At 40.2% G+C, this 19,636-nt stretch overlaps 1 protein-coding gene across 1 annotated transcript in view; it reads right to left on the bottom strand.

The window, feature by feature from the left end:
* Positions 1 to 14,663: 14,663 nt before the first annotated feature.
* The window catches only part of ksr2 (kinase suppressor of ras 2), a 111,911-nt gene continuing 106,938 nt past the window's right edge, over positions 14,664 to 19,636 (bottom strand). The window contains exon 22 of the mRNA XM_030417439.1: positions 14,664 to 18,473. Within this exon, the coding sequence (XP_030273299.1) occupies positions 18,467 to 18,473 (7 nt within the window). The 3' untranslated portion in view covers positions 14,664 to 18,466. The remainder of the gene's footprint in view (positions 18,474 to 19,636) is intronic.

Here is a 19,636-nt window from a genome sequence, read left to right as displayed (position 1 = left end):
ATGACTCTCATAAATATTCTTTGAATTCGTCACCGTAAATCTTTGGATTACTTGTTCCAAGCAGTAATTAATTGGTATTTTTATACTCGGGAACTTTTTTGAGCTTTTTTGGCTTCATGCACCGCTGAGCAATGGGGTCTGACTTAAAAACTGTTTCAGATTTTTAATGTAAATTCCTTAGTTAAAATAAGAACATTTCCACCATGATTGACACTTGCAGAAAGTTTCATGAGTATTTGAGCATGTTTAATGGTTAGCATTGGTCGTCACTCTGCATCTTCACCCAAAAGCGCCTGTGTCCTCTTGTGTCTACCAGGTCTCCTAAAAGTAGCTCCTGAAGCATGATGTTTTAATCTCCAACAGAGAAAAAACATACATTTAATTTGTTTGCAAGAATGCTCCACAGACCAACTTTAACAAAGAAACATTGATGAAAACTTTTAACATGACTGGTCACATAATTATTCATGGTTTTTTTATCAAATAAATAATCTGTCATGAAACAGTACAACATGGCCACTGTGTCACACGTCTCACCTCTTAAAAACAAGTAAAACGGCAACTTTTTGGCTCTTCCAACTCTCAGAGCATACTTGTAAGACATGTTCTCCCCAGATTTAGGGTTAGGAACTCTGAAGTTGTCAGTTTCAGTTTCAACGCTTGTGCTGAAAAATTCAAAATGAGGTGGGCAGTGCTGGCAAAATGATGATAAAAAAGAGAAGATCTAAATATATGCAAGATGGGGCCAGCAGTTTCCCACCGGCTTTGCTGCGCAGAAATCATTTCTTTTGATGTGATCCAAAATATAACATTGGTGTTGATTCCCCATTGCTCCTGGGTGAGACTGAAAATCTGTAAAGACCAGTGGGCCAGCGCGAGGCAGGAACACGGCCGGGGTATTTTGATGCAAAATCTCTCACTTGAAAAGAGAACACCCACTCTTTGTTGGCATTGAGATCGTCTCGTAGCCAACAAATTGAGCAAAGCTAAAAGGGTCACCGCTGCAGAGCCAAAGACAGAGGACTGAAAAGAGCCCAGAGCAACGCTGCACATGGAAATGTGCTGTTTGCACTTTGTCAAGGTCATCGGGCAAAATCATTATCGACACAGATGAGTCCTCGTTTCTTGTTTCTCGGCTTCACAGCAGACTGTTGAAGACGATAACAGTAGCTTGTGTGGTGTCAGCCCCCAAATACCCGTGGGTGGTATGCAAGAGCTTGCAGTGTTTTAGATGTGGGAAGTATTTTATCCAAACCATATAATATCTACTGTACTCCTCTTGACTGTTTTGAATATTTCCTTATATTCTCTTTGAGTCTAAATCTCCACAAACATGACACTTTTGTTATAGCAATAGTCCTTTAAATGGATGTAACTTAGATCCTGGAGCAAGGTGTTCCGAAAACTTTTGCAGGAGGTTTTGTGTTTATGGTGCTACCCTCAGCAAGGAATCCCATCAACTTGCATTGCACATGCACAAGCACGGTGCAATGGATTGGAAGAGGCTTGCTTGTTTTTGGAGCATCAATTATTCGCAGGAAGCTCATTATGATCATGGTGCGGCACCATCAGAGTGTGAAACAAAGGATTCGGGTGTGAGGTAAGTGTCCTTTGTTTACTTGAGCTCCTACCTCAGAAATTCCACATTCCTGCACAGCTGAGCCACTCACCAAAAGGAAGAGTTAAATGTTGCCAGTAAATGAGGCACACACCTATCCAGAATAACATGAACACATTCTTGAGAGTTATGATGGCATGTGTCACACAGTATTGTCCAGACGGTACGGCAAAAAATATGTGACATTGAAAACAAGGTCCCCTGTATATAAAACAACAAGTGTGTATTGTGCATAATGGAAATCTTTTTTAATTAAACTGCATACTTCCTTATTTTCCTTTCTGTGGGGTGAGTGTCCCTTTATTTGTTTAAGCTCCTGACCCCAAAAATGTCTGTGCACGCCCCTGTGCCACTCCACCAAGCACTAGCAAGTTAAGGTTGGATAAATGAAATATTCAAACCTGTAGAAATGCCCCAAAGCTCGTAAAATGACAAATGAAGATTGCAAGGAGAGGTACAGTAGCCTACCTTTTCCCTCGTTGTATTAGTTGAAGAGCACTTGTTGAGTCTGATGGCAAAATCACATCTGCTCAGACCTCCTTCGGAGTCTTTCTGTGTTTGTGCCTGTTTTCTTGGTTGTGACAACCACATCTACTAAAAAAAGAAGAAAAAAAGAAAACAAAAAACTTCTGACTTGAAATCTGCACAGCAAAAATCAACAGCATCTTGTGTGACCTTTCAAAGAACTGTGTTGTATTAAAAGAAGAGTGAAGGAGCCTTTGTGCGGCTCATTGGTCTCCAGAGCCCTTCAAAGTGTTTCTTTACAAATGCAAAAGTAATAGTCTGAGCAGAGACCGTGAAATCCTCTTGTATTTGAAATCACTGGACATGATGAAAATTGCGGCAGGAAACCGTTTTTCATCGTTGTCCCTGACGACCGCCGAGATCGAAGCGCTCGCCTGGTTCTAAATGTTCCCTCAAATCATCGCTCTGAGACTATGACCACAATATGACCAGATATTTTACAGTCCACGCGAGGTCACTTCGTCCCGTTAGAGTTTTCAAACTTAGTGGCATTAGGTGTTGCAATGACTTTCCCCAAATTCCAATGAAGCACAATAATGGGCTCCATGGGAGGGGCAACCAATTTCAAATTCATGATCTATAAGTCGGGATGGGCCCAAAGGTGCTATTGATCTACAGAACTTTAAATTAGTTTTGCAAAAACTTCCACCAAACGAGTGTGGGCCTGATTTCCGTTTTGTGCTGCAATGGTCTTAAACAATTAATGTGGTCATGGCAAACAACCATAACAGCTTCTGCAAACATCTATAGATATGTTTGAATCTCTGTGGGAAACACCAACAATCCAAATTATCTCGACAATGTGAGCAGGGTAATGCTATTATCCAGTGACTGCTTCACATTATCATTATATTTCAAATGCAGCTTCTTGATGGTGTGTGCGGCCATTTTCGTCCCGCCAACAACCTCTCAAAAAACAGACAGCTCCCAGCAACAGCCTCGTCCTTTTAATCTTAATGATATTTAAAGTTAAAGACAGGCTTTTTTGTGCCTTTGTTATTTAGCATCTTCCCATCTGCCGCTGCCTTGCTTCTGAAATCCTGCCAGGAAGAACGACGACTCCGGTCTCCCCGAAAGGTCAAACCAGTCATTAGCCCTGTGGCTCTTCACTGCGTCTTCTCACATAATTCAGAGGCCCTCTGCAACATAATTGCTGTAGGAGTTCGCCTCAGGCTTCATGAGCTGTGTAGTGTCATAGAGCACAATGTCTTCTCTGCATTTTGTGTTTCAAACAGGTTGCAGCACCTTTAAAGAAGAGTTGACCTTTTATTGAACAATGCAAATCATAGCTCTCTTTCTGCAATACATATATAATCAAACATGATATATTTACTAATTATGTGTACCAACAATACACATATTTATTCATAAATCTGATCGTTTAACAATGTTTGAATTCATGCATTTTGTCCACGCACTGTAGCTTAAAGACTGCACAATGCTGCCAGACATTACTGGAGAACATAATGTATCTTTTTTCAGTGCAGTTGTCAAAGAAGTAGGTTGAAAGTTTGATCCTACTCAGGAGACCTGCTGGTTTTCACACTAGCCATCTCATCAGGGAGTGATGTACACAAGGTGAATGCAAGGTGATCCCGAATAACTGCAATTAACTGTAATTAGCTGTAATTAAGTGGTAGGATAGAAAAAACAGCAGCCATCATGGGCAGGATTAAGAGCTGGGGTTTCTCCTCGTCAAATTTTAGTAACAATAGCACAGTTTATCCAACGCTTCTGTGTATTTTGATCAAAGTAGATCTACCTCAACCCCCCAGATTGATTTTTCATCCGACTTTGCTGCGCTCCTGTTTCAGTCATGAGACATGTGGAAGGGGACTGTTTCTCAATATTGATTCTCTCATTGTTTGCATAATGAAGCAGCAACACTTTAGTTTAGAAGTCCTGATGGTAATACAGACAGCAAAATACAAGATTTGGGCCCAACAGGTAATTAACAGCATGCAGGCCTGCTGAGGAGTGAAGTAACTAATGACTTCTGCTTCTCTGTCTGCAGGGGCTGGACCTGAAGGAGGCATCGAAAATTGCACTGGACACGCCTGAGCCGAAACCAACCAGTGAGAGCTGCTCCTCTAACACGTCCTTGTACTTGCTTTTTGTTGACATGTCTTTTGAGTTGCAAGACACCAAACGCTTTGGATTATAAACTAATCTGTTGTAAGCAAATGATAACAAAGAAAAGTAAAGCGAAAATAAATATTGTGCCTGATTTTTGTTTCTGTAAGAAACCGCCGTTTGAATGTGACAACAACTCAGTGAATGCATTTGATGAAAACATGTCAGATTCGTAAGCCTTGTTTGTTTTCAGAGGGCAACACCCCTTTAATTGGAGTCTGTCAGTTGATTGGTCTGCTTAGCGGACAAGACAGTGAAAGGAACACCATAACTGTGAACTCGATGTTATTGCATTGTTCTTATTACTCAAAGGCAATCTATGGAAACAGCATAGTCACACTTATAATATCAGCCTGACTCCTGAAGTGAAGGTCAGACTACTCATGTCTGTTCTGTTTTCTCTGGAAAAAAAAAACACATTTTACTGTGTTGTCTCCATCACTCACACTCTACGATGACCTGTCACAGCTATCTACAATCAGTCCTGATGCAGCCGTAAGCAGGTGCCAAGAGTATTTCTTTTAAACTGTTGCTTCATTATCTCTAAATATTGGATATTGGGATGCTGTTCATCACGAGTAATTGCAGGCTCCTCAAAATTCTGCTGGGGGGAGCCAGGATGTCCTGGTTGGGGAATTAAATTCCTCCATCATTGTCTCTCGTCTTCGCATCGCCATCTCACGTCTCCGCTGGGAGGCACTAAGGATTCGAAGAAGAGGCACAAGTAAAGGAAATGAAGGGACAACTTTAGCCAAATGGAAAGTGGCCATATGCCTTAAGCCCATATGCATGACTGATATCATTGTCTGCTAATCTTACGCTTTACACGGAACACTCAAAGTCTCTTAAAAAGAAAAGCAATGATCAGTAAAGTGCACTTACACTCTATATATTCTATGTAGTACTATCTGCTTCTTTTCTACTTAAGTACAAACCAGATGAAAGGTTTTTATTACAGGAACAATGTACTTGTCTGCACATGAAAGCAAGCTGAACCATCCGTTGTTGGTGGTCGCAGGCAAATTGATGTGTATTTATGGTAGATTGAGATGGGAGTCCACGGAGGCCAGGAAGTAGATTTTTTTTTCTTTCTTTTAAGTCCACTGATTTACATTCCCCCGCTGACATCTGAAATGACACTGATTGTATCCAAGAAGGAGGTCCATTATGGAGTAAGATCGCTGTCAAAAAGACGTGTGCATGATTCTAACATTTGCATTCGTTATGTTAAACATTTGTGTGCAAATAAAATTGTTGTACACAAAATTCTACTCTCATATACGCAAGTCTGAGAAATTGTTTGGGTTAGGATTGTTTTTATGTGAGTATGAATCTAAAAGCTGTGAGTGCAAAGTCTTGTGAGTAAGACTCTAATTCCTACGACTACGAAGTCCTTGCTGTGAACACGAATTCAAGTTTTTGGGTACGAGTAGAAAAGTGTTGAAATGACGTCACGTAGGTCACAGGGGAAAATAATCGAACCTCGATTACTCCAGACGCGCATGCACCAAAGCCAAACTTGGCTACAGTGGACCGGGTGGAAATGCCAGCTTAGGTGAAGCATCATGGGTAAAGTCAATAACATGTATATCCAGTATTTATCCATAAAATTGTACTATTTAAAATAATATACAGTTCATGGACTTACAGACTTACTGCTTTAGCTTGCAAGCTAACGACATGTCGGTGACGCGAAGTTAGTGCTACTATTACTAGCATTAGAAGTTGGCTTGTGCTAGTTAATTAGCACTGACCTGCAAAATATGAAATTATTCATTTGAAACATAATGTTGATCAAAATATGACTATCGATAAATTGTGTCAATTTCTGTATAACAGACAGTTGCTATAGACGCTGCTCTGATCAGAGGATCACAGATGGAAAGAGGCTAAAAATGAACTGTGCGGGACATTTGCCTTATGGTTCATGTATGCGTTAATTAAACAGCTTCAGAGTAATAGTGCTGGTTAAATTAACGACTTGTAACTTGTTACATGGAGAATGGAGCCTCCGACCCTGTGTCCCAGCTCTCGTCTCTGCAGCACCGCGACACAAACGCGCCCTTGTAGGAATACAAGCCTTGTCTCTGCATCTTAAAGTGGTCTCATTTCGGCCATGATTACCTTTAACCCAAATTGACTCCTTTTTCAAGCATATGGGACTGAAAGCCCCCATATCCTGGCCTGGCAAATCCTCTCCTCTCCACAGAGTGGGAAGATGTTGTTTATCTTGCTATAAACAGATCACCAGAGATCTTCTTTGTAATTTACAACAACTAAGCACGTCTGGCCTGTTTCTCTTCCTCCAAAGAAGATGTACCACTTTTCCTTAGGTCAAACAAGGTGAAGTCCGATGGAGTTTTCTTTGGTCACACCAAAAGGAAGAAGGACTGGTTTCTAACATAGATGTGGTGATTTAAGATGTTTTACTAATCTACATGTCTCTCCCTCTGGGACATTCTCCAGTGGGGGAAGGCTTAATGGGAAAGCTAATCTGTGTGTTCTTCTCCTCACATGTCCAACTGTTATTTACGACCGTTGTTGTTCCTGGGTCTGACATACCAATCCCCCTTTAAGTCTTCTGTTCTCACCCAAAAGTCCTAAATAACAAATAAACTACATCTCAATTTCTTAAATTTAACGGATCCCGAAATAGAGTAAGAAGGTCATTCAACAGATCTTTCTTATGTTCTTGTGAAGCCAAATGAAATTTATTACTCAATAAGTTTGAGGTCAACAGAAAAGCCCTCCCCTTTGTCGATGGAGGAGAGATTTGAAGATCATCATTCCTTGTGTAATACTTGTGTTATTCACCAGTTAAATGTCTGATATGTTTTGTTAAAGATAGAACTACAAGGAATATGTATAAGTCATTGGTTCTACTGTGTATTGTATACTTTATTGTCATATGTTGTATACTTAAGTGCTTCATGTCTTAATCAGGTTATAATTCTCTTGAATGACAAATGATCATTATCATGTTGCATCTTTTCACGAAGGCAAAAATTAGACTTTTAAGATGGTGAAGTTTTGGGAAGGTTAAAACACGATTTCAAAATGTTAAATACAATAGTATAGTTAGATTAACTTTTGGGAGCCTCAACTCAGATCACAGGAGGTGTGACACTGTCAGCCAGCCCCTGCTGCAGGTCATAAAAACAGACACTCTCCCCTTCTCATCTCTACTTCTCTTCCTCTTCTTCTCAGGACACGCTTTCTCCCTGTCCTCTTCTCCCCCTGCTTCTTCTCCTTCTTCCTTCTTCTCTTCTTTGTTTTCATTTTTATTTTATTTTTATTTTTAAAGTAATCTTTACTTTTATTTTTGCAACAAGCTAAGACAAGCGAATTGAATCCCTACTTTAAGTATTTACTTTTATTCAAGTTTTTAATAGAACAGATTATTTTCTTTTTGATTTTGTACTGTTAAAGTATCACCGCCTGATTCAGAAGAAGTTGAATTAGTTTCAGAATCAGAACTTGAGTACCACTATTTGAAACCACCAAGAAAAGTCTTTTTCAAGACTGTGATCATCCGATGAAGAACGTTGCAAGCCTTGCAAAGAGTCTCCAACAAAAAGAGACTTAGTGTGCTCCCAGCCAAGACCGACTCTGCCCCCAGCGCTCCCAAGGCGGAAAACCCGCTGGGCCTTCGGACCAAGAGTTCCTCAATAGAGTACCGGCCTTCCCTCTGGCTACTGGACCGACGCGCCGTGCCATAGTCCAACCCAGAACTCTCAAGAACACCAAGCTTCAGTGCCTCCTGACGCCCAGACAAAACAGGCTGAATGTCTTCATACAGCTGGATCCACACACGTGAGAATGAGTGGTGTCTAAAGTTCTGACTTCTGTCTAAAGCTCTGACTTCTGTCTCAGGTTCTGACTTCTGTCTAAGTTCTAACTTCTATCTTATGAACTTAAGAGAATTAAGATTAGGGTCTCATAGTATTAAGAATTACTCCCGTAATATTTAATATATATAACCCGACCCTTTAACTTTACCATCTACCGACGGTCACACGACTTTATTACTTTCCTAATTGCAGTCTTTACATTTTCTGTTATCTGTTGTTCGTCTAAAATTGTCATGTCTTTTATTTTACCCAAATTATTTAGTCAATAAACATATAATCGTTTGTCTTTGTCTGGAACTTAATTTTAATGTGGAGAACCGATGGATACGTGCAAAGAATTCACTACTTCAGAATATTGAGACTGAATATTGATTGGTATTGAATAAACTGATTTTGAATGGACTCTAACTGTCCAAGCCAACTTGTACAGTTAAGTGTTTGGAATAATGTCCTCCGGATTATTCCAATAACTAAACACGGAGGTGGTGCCCCTTTAACGAGTGTAATATTAATTGCTAGTGATTAATAATCATATATATATCAAAGTAGTGTGTGAGCAGTGTCTCCTACATCATATATTTATGGTGCTGCCCATGTCAGGACCGCATAGCATACTTTCCTACACCCTGTAACCCGTAATCTATTGTTTATGACAGATACGACTACACAATATACACGTCATAATGTTTGTATGATAATCCATCGATCCACTGATTGATTTCCCGCTGGCTTCCTTGTAAACAAATGCACATGACCGAGAGGAGGGTTAGCAAAGAGGAAAAGATACCTCTTCAAAGACAGTAGAATTTTGTGTACAACATTTTCATTTGCACACAAAAGTTTAACATTACGAATACGAATGTTAGAATCATGCACACGTCTTTTTGATAGCGATCTTACTCCATAGTCCATGAGCCATACACATCTCCAGCTGACATAGTTTGAGTCAGGTATGATTGCATACGTGATTTACCGGGGCTCCAGTTTATGACCAAGGTTAAATGCGCCATATCACAACACACAAACCGTGGTCCAGCTGATTTCTGCAGTCTTTTGCACCAGACCTCAGGGAATCAGAGTTAAAAAGAGGAGGCTGATATCTGTTCCCCTGCAAAGGTGGTTATTATTTTCCTTTCAGCACTTCACTATGTTTGTTCTGGATTCTGTGGTCTATGTAAGTGAGTAGGAATCTATCTCATAAGAAGACCAGGTTCCAATTAAAATGAATAGGGAGAGCCACAAACTCACTTTCAGTGGTCACATGGATGTAAAAAACTGCATGTATAGAATCACCAGTCAAATCTGAGGGGCAAAAAAGGCGGTGAATTGTCCCTTTTCACCCAAAATGAAGTTTAAAATGTTTGTTTTCACTATTATATTATATATAATATCAACATTAGCATGCTCACAATACTTAGCTAAACCTGTTAAATATAACTTGTTTCCAGTTTGTTTCAAACCCACACAAGATGGGTTTTTTTTAAAGTTTTTTTTTGGCCTTTTTATGGCTTTATTGACAGTACAGCTGAATATATGACAGGAAACAGGGAGAGAGAGAGGGGGCGTGACATGCAGCAAAGGGACCCAGGCAGGGAGTCGAACCTGGGTCTGCTGCAGAGCCTCAGCACATGGGACGCGCGCTCTACCAACTGAGCTAAAAGGCGCCCCAAGATGTTTTTTAAAGGTCCAGCGTGTAGGATTTGTGAGTTTGTTTTTGTTACCTTATAATGAGCCTATTATGTCCTCAGAGGGAGTGGGTTGTCTTCTACAGAGTCAGCCATGTTGCTTCACCATGTTGCTGTTGATGTTGCTGTGAAGCATTTGAGTGCTGCCAAGGCAAGCCATTCAGATGCAGCGTTGGCTTAGCATATCATGACATGTTTCATGCCTTTTTTCAAAGAAAAATTAAATGAAATTTATATTAAATAGGTCTCTTTCTAAAAAAATCTTTCATGTTATTGGCCAAAATTAAACTACAAAAAATGACCCAAAAAGTAGTTGAAATTGACGCAGCACAAAATATGAATGTAGTTCAACTACCAGCCAGTTACAGTAAATTGTAGTACAGCTATGTAGTTCAACTACATGTAGTTTAAGTCTCCCCAACACTCCCCTTCAGTGGCTGGGTTCATTGGTTTTGGGCACGAGGAGTGAGATTGTGGGTTTACTACCGCTACCGCTGCCTGCTTTTGTTTGCTTGACAGATTGGTTGCAGTAGGTTAAGAAAACACTTGAAGAAGACACATTGTTGTCTTGTCTACATACTGTTTGCAAGCCTGTGTGATAGCCCGGCAATCTGTGCAGGATGCATTGTGCCTCTCTCCCACTGTAAACTGACCCTGCACTGGATTATTGGATTAGCATTTTGGAAATAAACATTTAAAATCTTAAAAGTTTAACAAGTGATGAGCATAATTACCAAGCACATCTACAAATGGTTCAGCTGCAGGATGCCCTGTTTTAAGATTTGTGATGCAGTGCGCCTGTGTGTGTCTGTGTGTGTCTGTGTGTGTCTGCTATCCTTCAGATTACTGCCATGAGCTATAATAGAAAAGCATCAAATGAGTTTGGTTGGCCTTCCTTGGTCAATATCAAGAGAATAATAAATTAGCTTTCTAAATTTAATGTCAGGGCAATATGAACTGCATTAATAGCAACATTAATGATGTCTCCGGGCAAAATATGAGTCAGACTGTTTGCATTTGAAAAAAAAAACCCATCAATCTTGTCTCACGGAACAGAGTCGTAGCACACGAAGGAGTTGGCTTCAGTCTGATGCATTCTGGAGACGACGTGTCTTCTGTTACCTCTTCGTTTCACTGCTCGGTGCGACTGTTTCGAGTGTACAAACAAAATAACAGCCTCCGACAACATGAGATTATCACTTAAAGTTTTTTATTGACAATTTTTCATCTCCTTTGGACAGTAGAACAAACCCAAATGTTGCACAAAAAACACAAATTTTATAACAAGGCCTGCAAATTGTAATTCAATGACATTCAGTTAACCAGCAGAAACTAAATAATTTCTGGAAGGGTAGAAAACTTTTATAAACTTTACTGTACAAATTATACAAATGATGAGCCATTACAAGCTTGAATGATATATATGCTCTTTCGAGTAAGGACAGCATTATGTGTGTTGTTGTTGTTGATGCTATCATGAGGATGACGATGCTGATGGTCATGATTTCGATGACGAGGGGGGAGGGGGTTGAGGATTTGTCGAAATCAAAGTCAAGAGCCTGGAGGGGAAGAAGCATCATTGTGACCATGTTGCAGCAAAGCACTGTGGTTACGAAATGACAACAAAGGGGGGAAAACTGACACAGTTTACAGAGGGATGAGCCCTGACAAAAATACTTCTCTTTTACAGCACTCTATCTATTCAAAGGATGACAGCAGATTCAGAGCACATTTGAATCAGCAATATAACCGTGAGCCAAATATAGACCAGTTGTGAGCGGTTGTCCTCAATAAGGAGGATGTAATGTATATTTAGGCTAATCTGTTCACGTTGTATCAACTTTTCCCCTTTCGGAAAAGCTGCTTGTGATTGACATCATCCTGTACATTCTCAAGTTTTCATAACTGTGATTAAATGACGGCATTACAGTCAACCTTTTAAACTTTCCAAACAAAAGCACAAAAAAAAAGGACACAGACTTCTTGTGAGCAGCCCTTTCAGTGAGTTCCCTTTTAGCTTATAACAGTCAAACTGAGAACAATTTACTATTTCTTGGTGCCAAAAGGCACAACAGACGTCGCTGTCCTTCTTGCTGAATCTCTGGCTTTAAAGGAATAGTATCCACATTTTGGAATATGTGCTTATTCTCTTTCTTGTTGAGAGTGAGATCAGAAGATTGATACCACTCATGTGTCTGTGCAGTAAGTATGAAGATAGCAGTTAGCTAGCAAACAGCTAATTAGCAGGCCACTGTCAAAACCCACAAAGGTAAAGGTATTTCTTTCAAAATTAGTTGCCAGAATATCTGTTGGCAATGTGCATTCCTGCAAACCATGTCTGGTCTTTAGGTTTGGGCACAAACAAACACATGGTAATGTAGGAAAAGATTGTGTTTTGGTTTAAAATATCTGTTTTGGTCGCCAATAACGCGGCTGGAGATTACTGAAGATCTCTTTATGATTTAGGCCTTTGCACACTTCTTTCTAAGTTGTTATCACACTCATGTATGTTCAGGTGTCTGTATCTCTGTAACATCATGATTGACAGACTCTGACAGCAAATACCACCAATACAAGATGACCGCACTTGTATCCTCGTGAATATGCATCTACGATCTTTTTTTTTTCTTTACGGTCTGTGAACAGGGCCAGGCCAGCTGTTTCTCATGTTTCCTGCTTTTATGCATTTACCGTACAGGTGTGAGTGGTATAGATCTCCTCATCTTACCCATAGCAGAAAAGCTGTTAACAGTATTTCCCAAAATGTCAGACCATTGCTTTAAAGCTAGAAAAATGCGGTATCTTTAACTTTAACACATTTTGTTGTTTTTTATAATGAACTTGTTGAAGTAAGTTACACAGGAAAAAGTGGTGATTCTTTAAAAATAAAATCACAGACTTTGGGATAATTCACATAAGCATTATGTATCTGTAGAGTTCCTGCAGCCTGTCATGCTAGACGTCAGTGAACTGTAAGCAATTCTAAGTAGGAAAATAAACATCTTTGCATCTATTCGTCTGCATGGACTCATCTGCATTTGTCATGGAAAGCTGGTTTCCCACGAACAGCCGTGTGGCATGACACTCACATGATGTGAGCGAGGGACCTGAGGACAGCTCATTTTGCAGTCAGGAGTTGCCTTTCTTCTTCTGTGAATTATGTGGGGGGGGGGGGGGGGGGGGGGGGGGGTTTCGCATTCCCTTTTTTGATGTCCTGCACTGTGTTTGATCTCAACAGGGCCCTATTAGCCAAGTGCATGTAGGAAGGTTAAGAGGAGTTGCAGAGAAACAGGTCTGACGGGGTTCGTCCTCTGCCAACACCGTGTACACTCAAACAGGATGCAGAGCTTCATTGTCCAACGACAACTGTTTCAAAACCAGCAGGAATGGAGCTGGGAATGGACTTTCAAAGTTTTAACTGGAGCTGGAGCCAATTTCAATTCATATTTGTCTCATGATCAAAATTATCAAGCAGCTTGGACAAAGTTAGTTTTCCTTTTTTCCTTTCTACCACAAGCATAGCGGACACTTTTATGTGCACGTCAAAAATATGAATCAGACACTTATGTTAGCACGGCAAGGTTCATGGACATACCACATATTGTAACCCAACACCATGAAATCCAAATCAAGTGAAAGGACCCAAAACCATCAATGACTTTAGTTTTTTAGTATTAATATATCTGATTCCTCTGTGCCACAGACATCTATTGTTGTCTTAAATGTATTAAAAACAAATCAGTGAGCAACTGAGTTCCTTCATTACATGTACATGAGCAGAGTAGTTTATTTTGAGTCAATCCCACGTGTCCCGTTCCTGCTGTTAATACCAAGCACCAAATCCTCAACTGAAAATAGTCCTGCAAATGCACTACTACTTTTGCTAAAATCTTCAGTGTCCAGCTGTTTAAGGAAACCTTTTTCTTTTTTTTCTTTTTTTTTTAACAAAAAATGAAAGTGTACTTTCATAACCTGTTTTTAAAGGTGCCCTGTGAAGTTTTCTTAAACCAGACAAAATCATGGATCCACCTTGAGTGTATCTGTCTATCTAACAACATCTAACAAGCATGTTGAGCGCATTTAAAAAAGAAATGTTATTGTATGATTTCTGGTGTGCATGTTATCACCGCAAACTTTCGAACAGTTGAAAACTGTGAAACTGGTGGCTGGAATATTTATTGTGTTGTCCGTGTGCTTGTGCATGTGCGTGATAGAAACAAAACAAGGTCCTACTCAAAGAGAAAAAAGCTTAAATGGTAACTCCGTCAATTTGACACGTTAAAGTGGGTTTAAAGGTGTTAGGGGAGTACTACAGCATATGCAATATAAAGCAGGATAAATCCTTTTTGTGGCCACAGAGGAAGCTACATGTAATCTGATGAATTGCCTCCAGTGATGTCACTCTGTGGCTAAGTTGCATTGTGGGTATCATAGGCACCTGGTTTTTAAAAGGAAGAAGAATGCATGGAATAATATCTCTGGTTTTGCTTCATCGAACTGCCGATAATGAGCCCAAACAGTGTTGTAAGCAGTAGGCTGCTTTGTAAAACCTGGTGCCTACATTGCCCACAATGCAACTCAGCCACTGAGTGATGTCACTGGAGGCAATTTATCATATTAAGTGCAGCTCCCTCCAACGAAAGACTCCCCAAGATTCATAAACACACTTCAATATGTAAAATTAGTGGAGTTACCATTTTTGTGCTAGTAGTTGTCAAAGACTCCACAGGAAACCTTTAAACATATGGCCGAGTGCCACAGGCAGGGAGGTGAAAAAAATACTGAGGGGACAGATTGACTCATTATAGTTTTCAGCCTTTTCATTGAAAAATAAAGACTATCACCAGCAACCACGAGAAACATAATTGTAGTTTTACTTAAATTGCAGGTTTAAAACCAAGGCAATACACAGCAGGAGTCTTTAAAGGTACATTGTAAAGTTTTTGTAAAGAAATTTTAAATCAGAAAGATCTTCACTGATTTTCATGCTAAAACAAACTAAATAAACACACCATCTTTGTATTCATGATCAAATAATCTGAGCACACAAACTGACTTAAGTGATAGTTCGGGTCTTCCGATGTGGGGTTGAATGAGGTACTCATGACCGTCAGTTCTCTCCGTGTGGGGAAGCAGCACGTAGCACCGACAGGTATGCAGGGCATTGTACTGCTAAACGGGCCGAAAGCAAGATGTATTTTAGCCAGAAGGCACATCAAAAAGAAATATATTTACATATCCATTGAAGTATACGCTATATTTTGAACATTTTTGGCACTTTACCTTCCCTTCAGACAGCCCATCAGCTGTTGGGTCATACTTCCTGCTGCTGTCTGAGGCAATGTAAAACACCAAATGCTCAAAATATATTGTACACTAAAACAGATACGTATTTGTTAGGTGGGCCTTCCTTTAGGTTAAATACTCCCCCTCAGAGGGGGGAAGCTGACAGTCATCTACTGCAGGTGACATACTGACTAGGGATAAGAACCAAATACAACCCCCACATCAAAGGACCCAGACTATCCCTTTAATGGACAACACAATTTCATACTGTTTAATTTGCTTACATTTGCCAGACCCTGCCACCTTCCTAGCCTCAAACTGTATGCTGGGGATCTTACTTTCCTTTGAGGAAGGCATGTTCAGTTATGGATTCATTGTCAGTTTGTATAATAACCTGATCAATGTTGTAAATATTACTTTTCTGAGTTTCTGAATTTCTTTTCCAAAACTACACAGTGCACCTTTGAGGCTGCAGGCAGACCACAAACATCTCTGGTGTTTGCATTCTGTGGTCTGCCTGGAGCGTTAAACATACCGAAAAACCTGACTTGCAACCCAAGATGGCGCCTGAGTAATGTTCACTTTGAATGGAAAACTTTTGGGGGGAAATTTTGGAGATAGTTGCATAATCATGTGCATGTAAGTGTAACAGCTTTTCCAACTCACTCTATCCAAGCACAAGCACTTTTTGCACGGTGCAGGTGCAGCGTACAGCATATGTAGCAACTGTGACTGTTAAGTGAGCTGTGCAGACCGACCCGGAATTACAAACGCGTTATTTTCAGGCTGCCGCTGTAGTACGTCGTCAGATTTACAGGAGCGAGGCCTCAACACTGTACAGGGAGTTTCGATATGAAGTGCCTCATCTTGATCAGTATATAAGAATCAGACCTTATTGGAAGATGCATTCCCTTAACAAAACAAAAGACTGTATGTAAAAGTTTCAGGTGTGTTGAAAGACAAAACTTTTTTTTTTATTACCACTAGAAAAATGTCAAATGCACACTCAAAACTGTCAACAACGAGTAGTTAAGTCTATCAAATCTGCACTTTAGCAAAATATTGACCCTTTTAAAATATTGAACTGTATATTTGTCTTAAGTTTTAATTGCATAGCCTTCAGGTCATTAGACACCTGCATATGTGGGGGAACAGTTTAGCTCTCTCATAAATACATACAAATATGTATATGTCCAATTATCTGTATTTTAGTGCTTGTGCAGATTTATCGAACAGGATTCGCACTGGGATCCACAATGAAAAAAGAACACCTACAATCATCACAAAGGTGTTTTAACATTCGTCCGGTGGATTCAAGTTTGGAGAATTAATTTAATTCTTCTTCACTCGCTGGGAAAAGATTAATGCGTCATTTCAGACAAAAAGGTGTGCCGATTTTCTAAGTCAGGCGAAAATGTAATAGAATCGATTACACGGAGATATCCTCATCGGGAGGTTTGCAATAGCTTGCTCGAGCTTAGCAGCAAAGTTGAGATGCTTAGTTCAGAGTTTAAAGTAGATCCAAGATAAACAGCTTTGATTCTCTTTGAAAGAAGAAAATAACAGTGAATAAAAAAAAGGACATTGTGCACAGATAACTTGAAAGGAGGAGATTTGTACCAATTGCCAGCATTGTGGAAGCAGAAAATTCAAATAAATTGTGTAATCAAAAACAGGCTAAGGGGGTATATGTGGACGACAGAAACAAGAATCGCATTTTTCCTTAAAATAAATAAAAACTGCTGCTGAGTTGCCCATGAACAAGGCACTTGACCTCTCGACTGCACATACGCAGCTGCTTTTGTGGCCACCTGTAGATCTCTGTTGATGTCTGCAGCTGTGTATCACATGTAGCATCCACACAGCTGCACAACGTTCAAAGTACTGTGTCGATTCAACCCTGCCTCCTAGAAATTATCTTCATGTACCAGTACGAATTGTTTCCCCAATTCCACTGTGGTATGAAACATAATCTCTGCCATTCCTGGGTTGTGTTCACAGGCTACATTTATGTTCTGCACAGGAGTCAGGTTAACTGTGGGCATACAAAGCGCACCTCGATGCCCTTTGGTTAAGGTTGCGGGGGTAGATCATGTTTTCAGTCTTGTGTTTGAGATTATTTTCACAACAGTCTTTCCCTAACCTTGATAAAGTGCTGCGAGTGCTTGAACATAAAAATTGTAATAATGCCCATACGAGCAGATACTGAATCGCAAGAGAGGCTGTTGTGAGTAAATGTGGAGTATGGTATAAATGTACATTTTGCAGATTTGTTCATAAGTACATTTCATCCTTTAGCAGATACGTTCATTAGTTTCTACGCTGTGCTCAGTATTTCTCTCAACCTATTTTAGATAGCACTTTGTTTCGCTTTTGCAAATTACCAGTATATTGTAATTATTTCTAGGAGATAGGGTTGTATGTGGTGGTGTGCGACTGTTTTGGGTCACAGGCACAGTCAAAATAAAAAAGAAAAACTCTTTGTTTCTTTCTTTGCAAAATGTGGTACTGTCGAAAATAAAGTAAATGCAGTGCATGCACTGGTAAAGTTTGTATCACAGAAACACACATCTTGAAGCACAGTGGCCAAGCTTTGCTGTCCAATGCAAACTATGAATCTTCATATTGGGTGACTTTTAAGTTTTTGGGTTTGAACTGAAAGAGTAAATGTTGATCTTCAAAAGACAAATATACACTGAAGTCTATCAAATTGTCATCCATGTCTAGAAACCGGAAAACCTTGGTAAGTTGCTTGAATCATTACGTCAATGACATTGTGGAGATAAAAGGTCTTCATAGGATAGTGACCAAAATTGCTGACCATGGTAACTTCAAAATGTGTTAAAATGACTCCTTTGCATAATTTCACACTCCAGATGTTGTAATTAACAGTTTGTAGCTGTCATGAGCTCCCTACAGAACACGCTAAGAATGATATGTCGCACAATCGTGATATTAAAAAACCCATTTGCAGCCTTTACGATGAGTTGCAGCATGGCATGAAGGATGTTTTATGCATGTTGAAATCCATCAACAGAAACACAAGGGCGTCGTTTTGGGGAAGGGCTTCAGGCATAGAGCGGAGAAAGGCCTCTTTGTTTGAAAGTCTGCGGAGTGTTTGTTACCCACTCTGGCAAAGTGGGGCCAATACTGACCGCTAAAGGGTCCATTTAGGGCATTTAGGGGGAACATGTATGTATCAGATTTTGATCAGAAGAAGAAAAAGGAGGAGGAGTGGGAAAGGTGGGGGTTGTGGAAGCAGGGTAGAGCGAGAGAGGGTGGGCGGTGGGGCAGGCGGGCGGTGGAGCAGATGTGAGCAGAGCTGGGGACGAGCTTCACGCAAAGACACAGTCCCATCGATGCCTCCGTTACAGCCTGGAGCAGGAGGGGGGAGGGAGGGAAAACAGAAACAACATTAAATCGCAAGCCGTCTTAACACACAGCCCTGCAGGACACCACACTGTTAACAGGCTATACAGTACGTTCAGACAGACAGCCAACAATGCAGAGGACAGGAAATCAAATTCAAATCACACCCCGGAATTGTATGTCAGGTGTTCTTTCAATTTAGCCAATCCAAGGATGACAAGGACATCAGTGTAGGGAAAACCAAATGCATTGACATGTTCTGCACTGTGCGTGGAAGATGCTGTCACAGAAAGTCATTCAGTCATGATGAATTACAACCAAAAAAAAAAGCATAGTTTTGCATCCATAGTTAGCAAAGGTTTTGCCTATTTCACACAAGGGATTTCTGTATGTGTTCCTCAGATGGGAAAACATGATGTCACAGTGTACCAATCACAATTAACCGACATCTGAATCAAAATCTCATAAGAGTTGGGCCATTGTCAGTCCATCAATCAGGCTCAGTTACTTTCTGGAGTCTCCACTGGGTGTCTGGCACATTTATAGTGATGAAGAGACACCAGGAACTCTTTTATACTGTGGTTTTTGTACGTTTTAAAATGTGTTAATTTGTAACTTTAAGAGGTGCTGGTTTGTTGACTTTGAGCAGAATCAGACATGCTTTTTGTGCCCTGTTTCTATAGCTAAGCTAAGCATTTGCTGGCTGTATATTTACCTGCAACATGCTTTCAAACTACGATACTATGACACTACTTACCTCTGTAGGTTCAGTTTTGCACATGTTAGAGGACTAGATGGAGAAACACGTGACACTGAATATGTTTTGGATGCGCAGGAAAGGTGGAAATCAGGTGACCTTCATAATGGGAAATACCGGTACTAAACATGTTTAAAGTTGTGAAACTTTCTGGTTTAGTTTGGTTTAGTTGGGCACTATAGCTACTGGTTTAGGTTTAGGAGAACATCTCAGTTTGAGCTGAAATGAATACATGAATTATGGAAGGTATGTAAAAGAAGTGTAACATAAAAAGAAGTTGCTATTAGCTTTTGGTTTCATATGTGACATGAACCCCAGTTTTTCTGGATTAAAGTCTTGTATATGACCCTTGCAACCACCCCCAGCCCAATACCGATGTGGAATTTTCCTGCTCTTTATATACCACCTGACT

Source organism: Sparus aurata, chromosome 5 (assembly GCF_900880675.1).
Source record: "Sparus aurata chromosome 5, fSpaAur1.1, whole genome shotgun sequence".
In the NCBI taxonomy this organism is placed as follows: domain Eukaryota; kingdom Metazoa; phylum Chordata; class Actinopteri; order Spariformes; family Sparidae; genus Sparus; species Sparus aurata.
The sequence above is the reverse complement of the archived record's forward strand: the minus strand, read 5'-3'. Positions and strand labels throughout refer to the sequence as shown.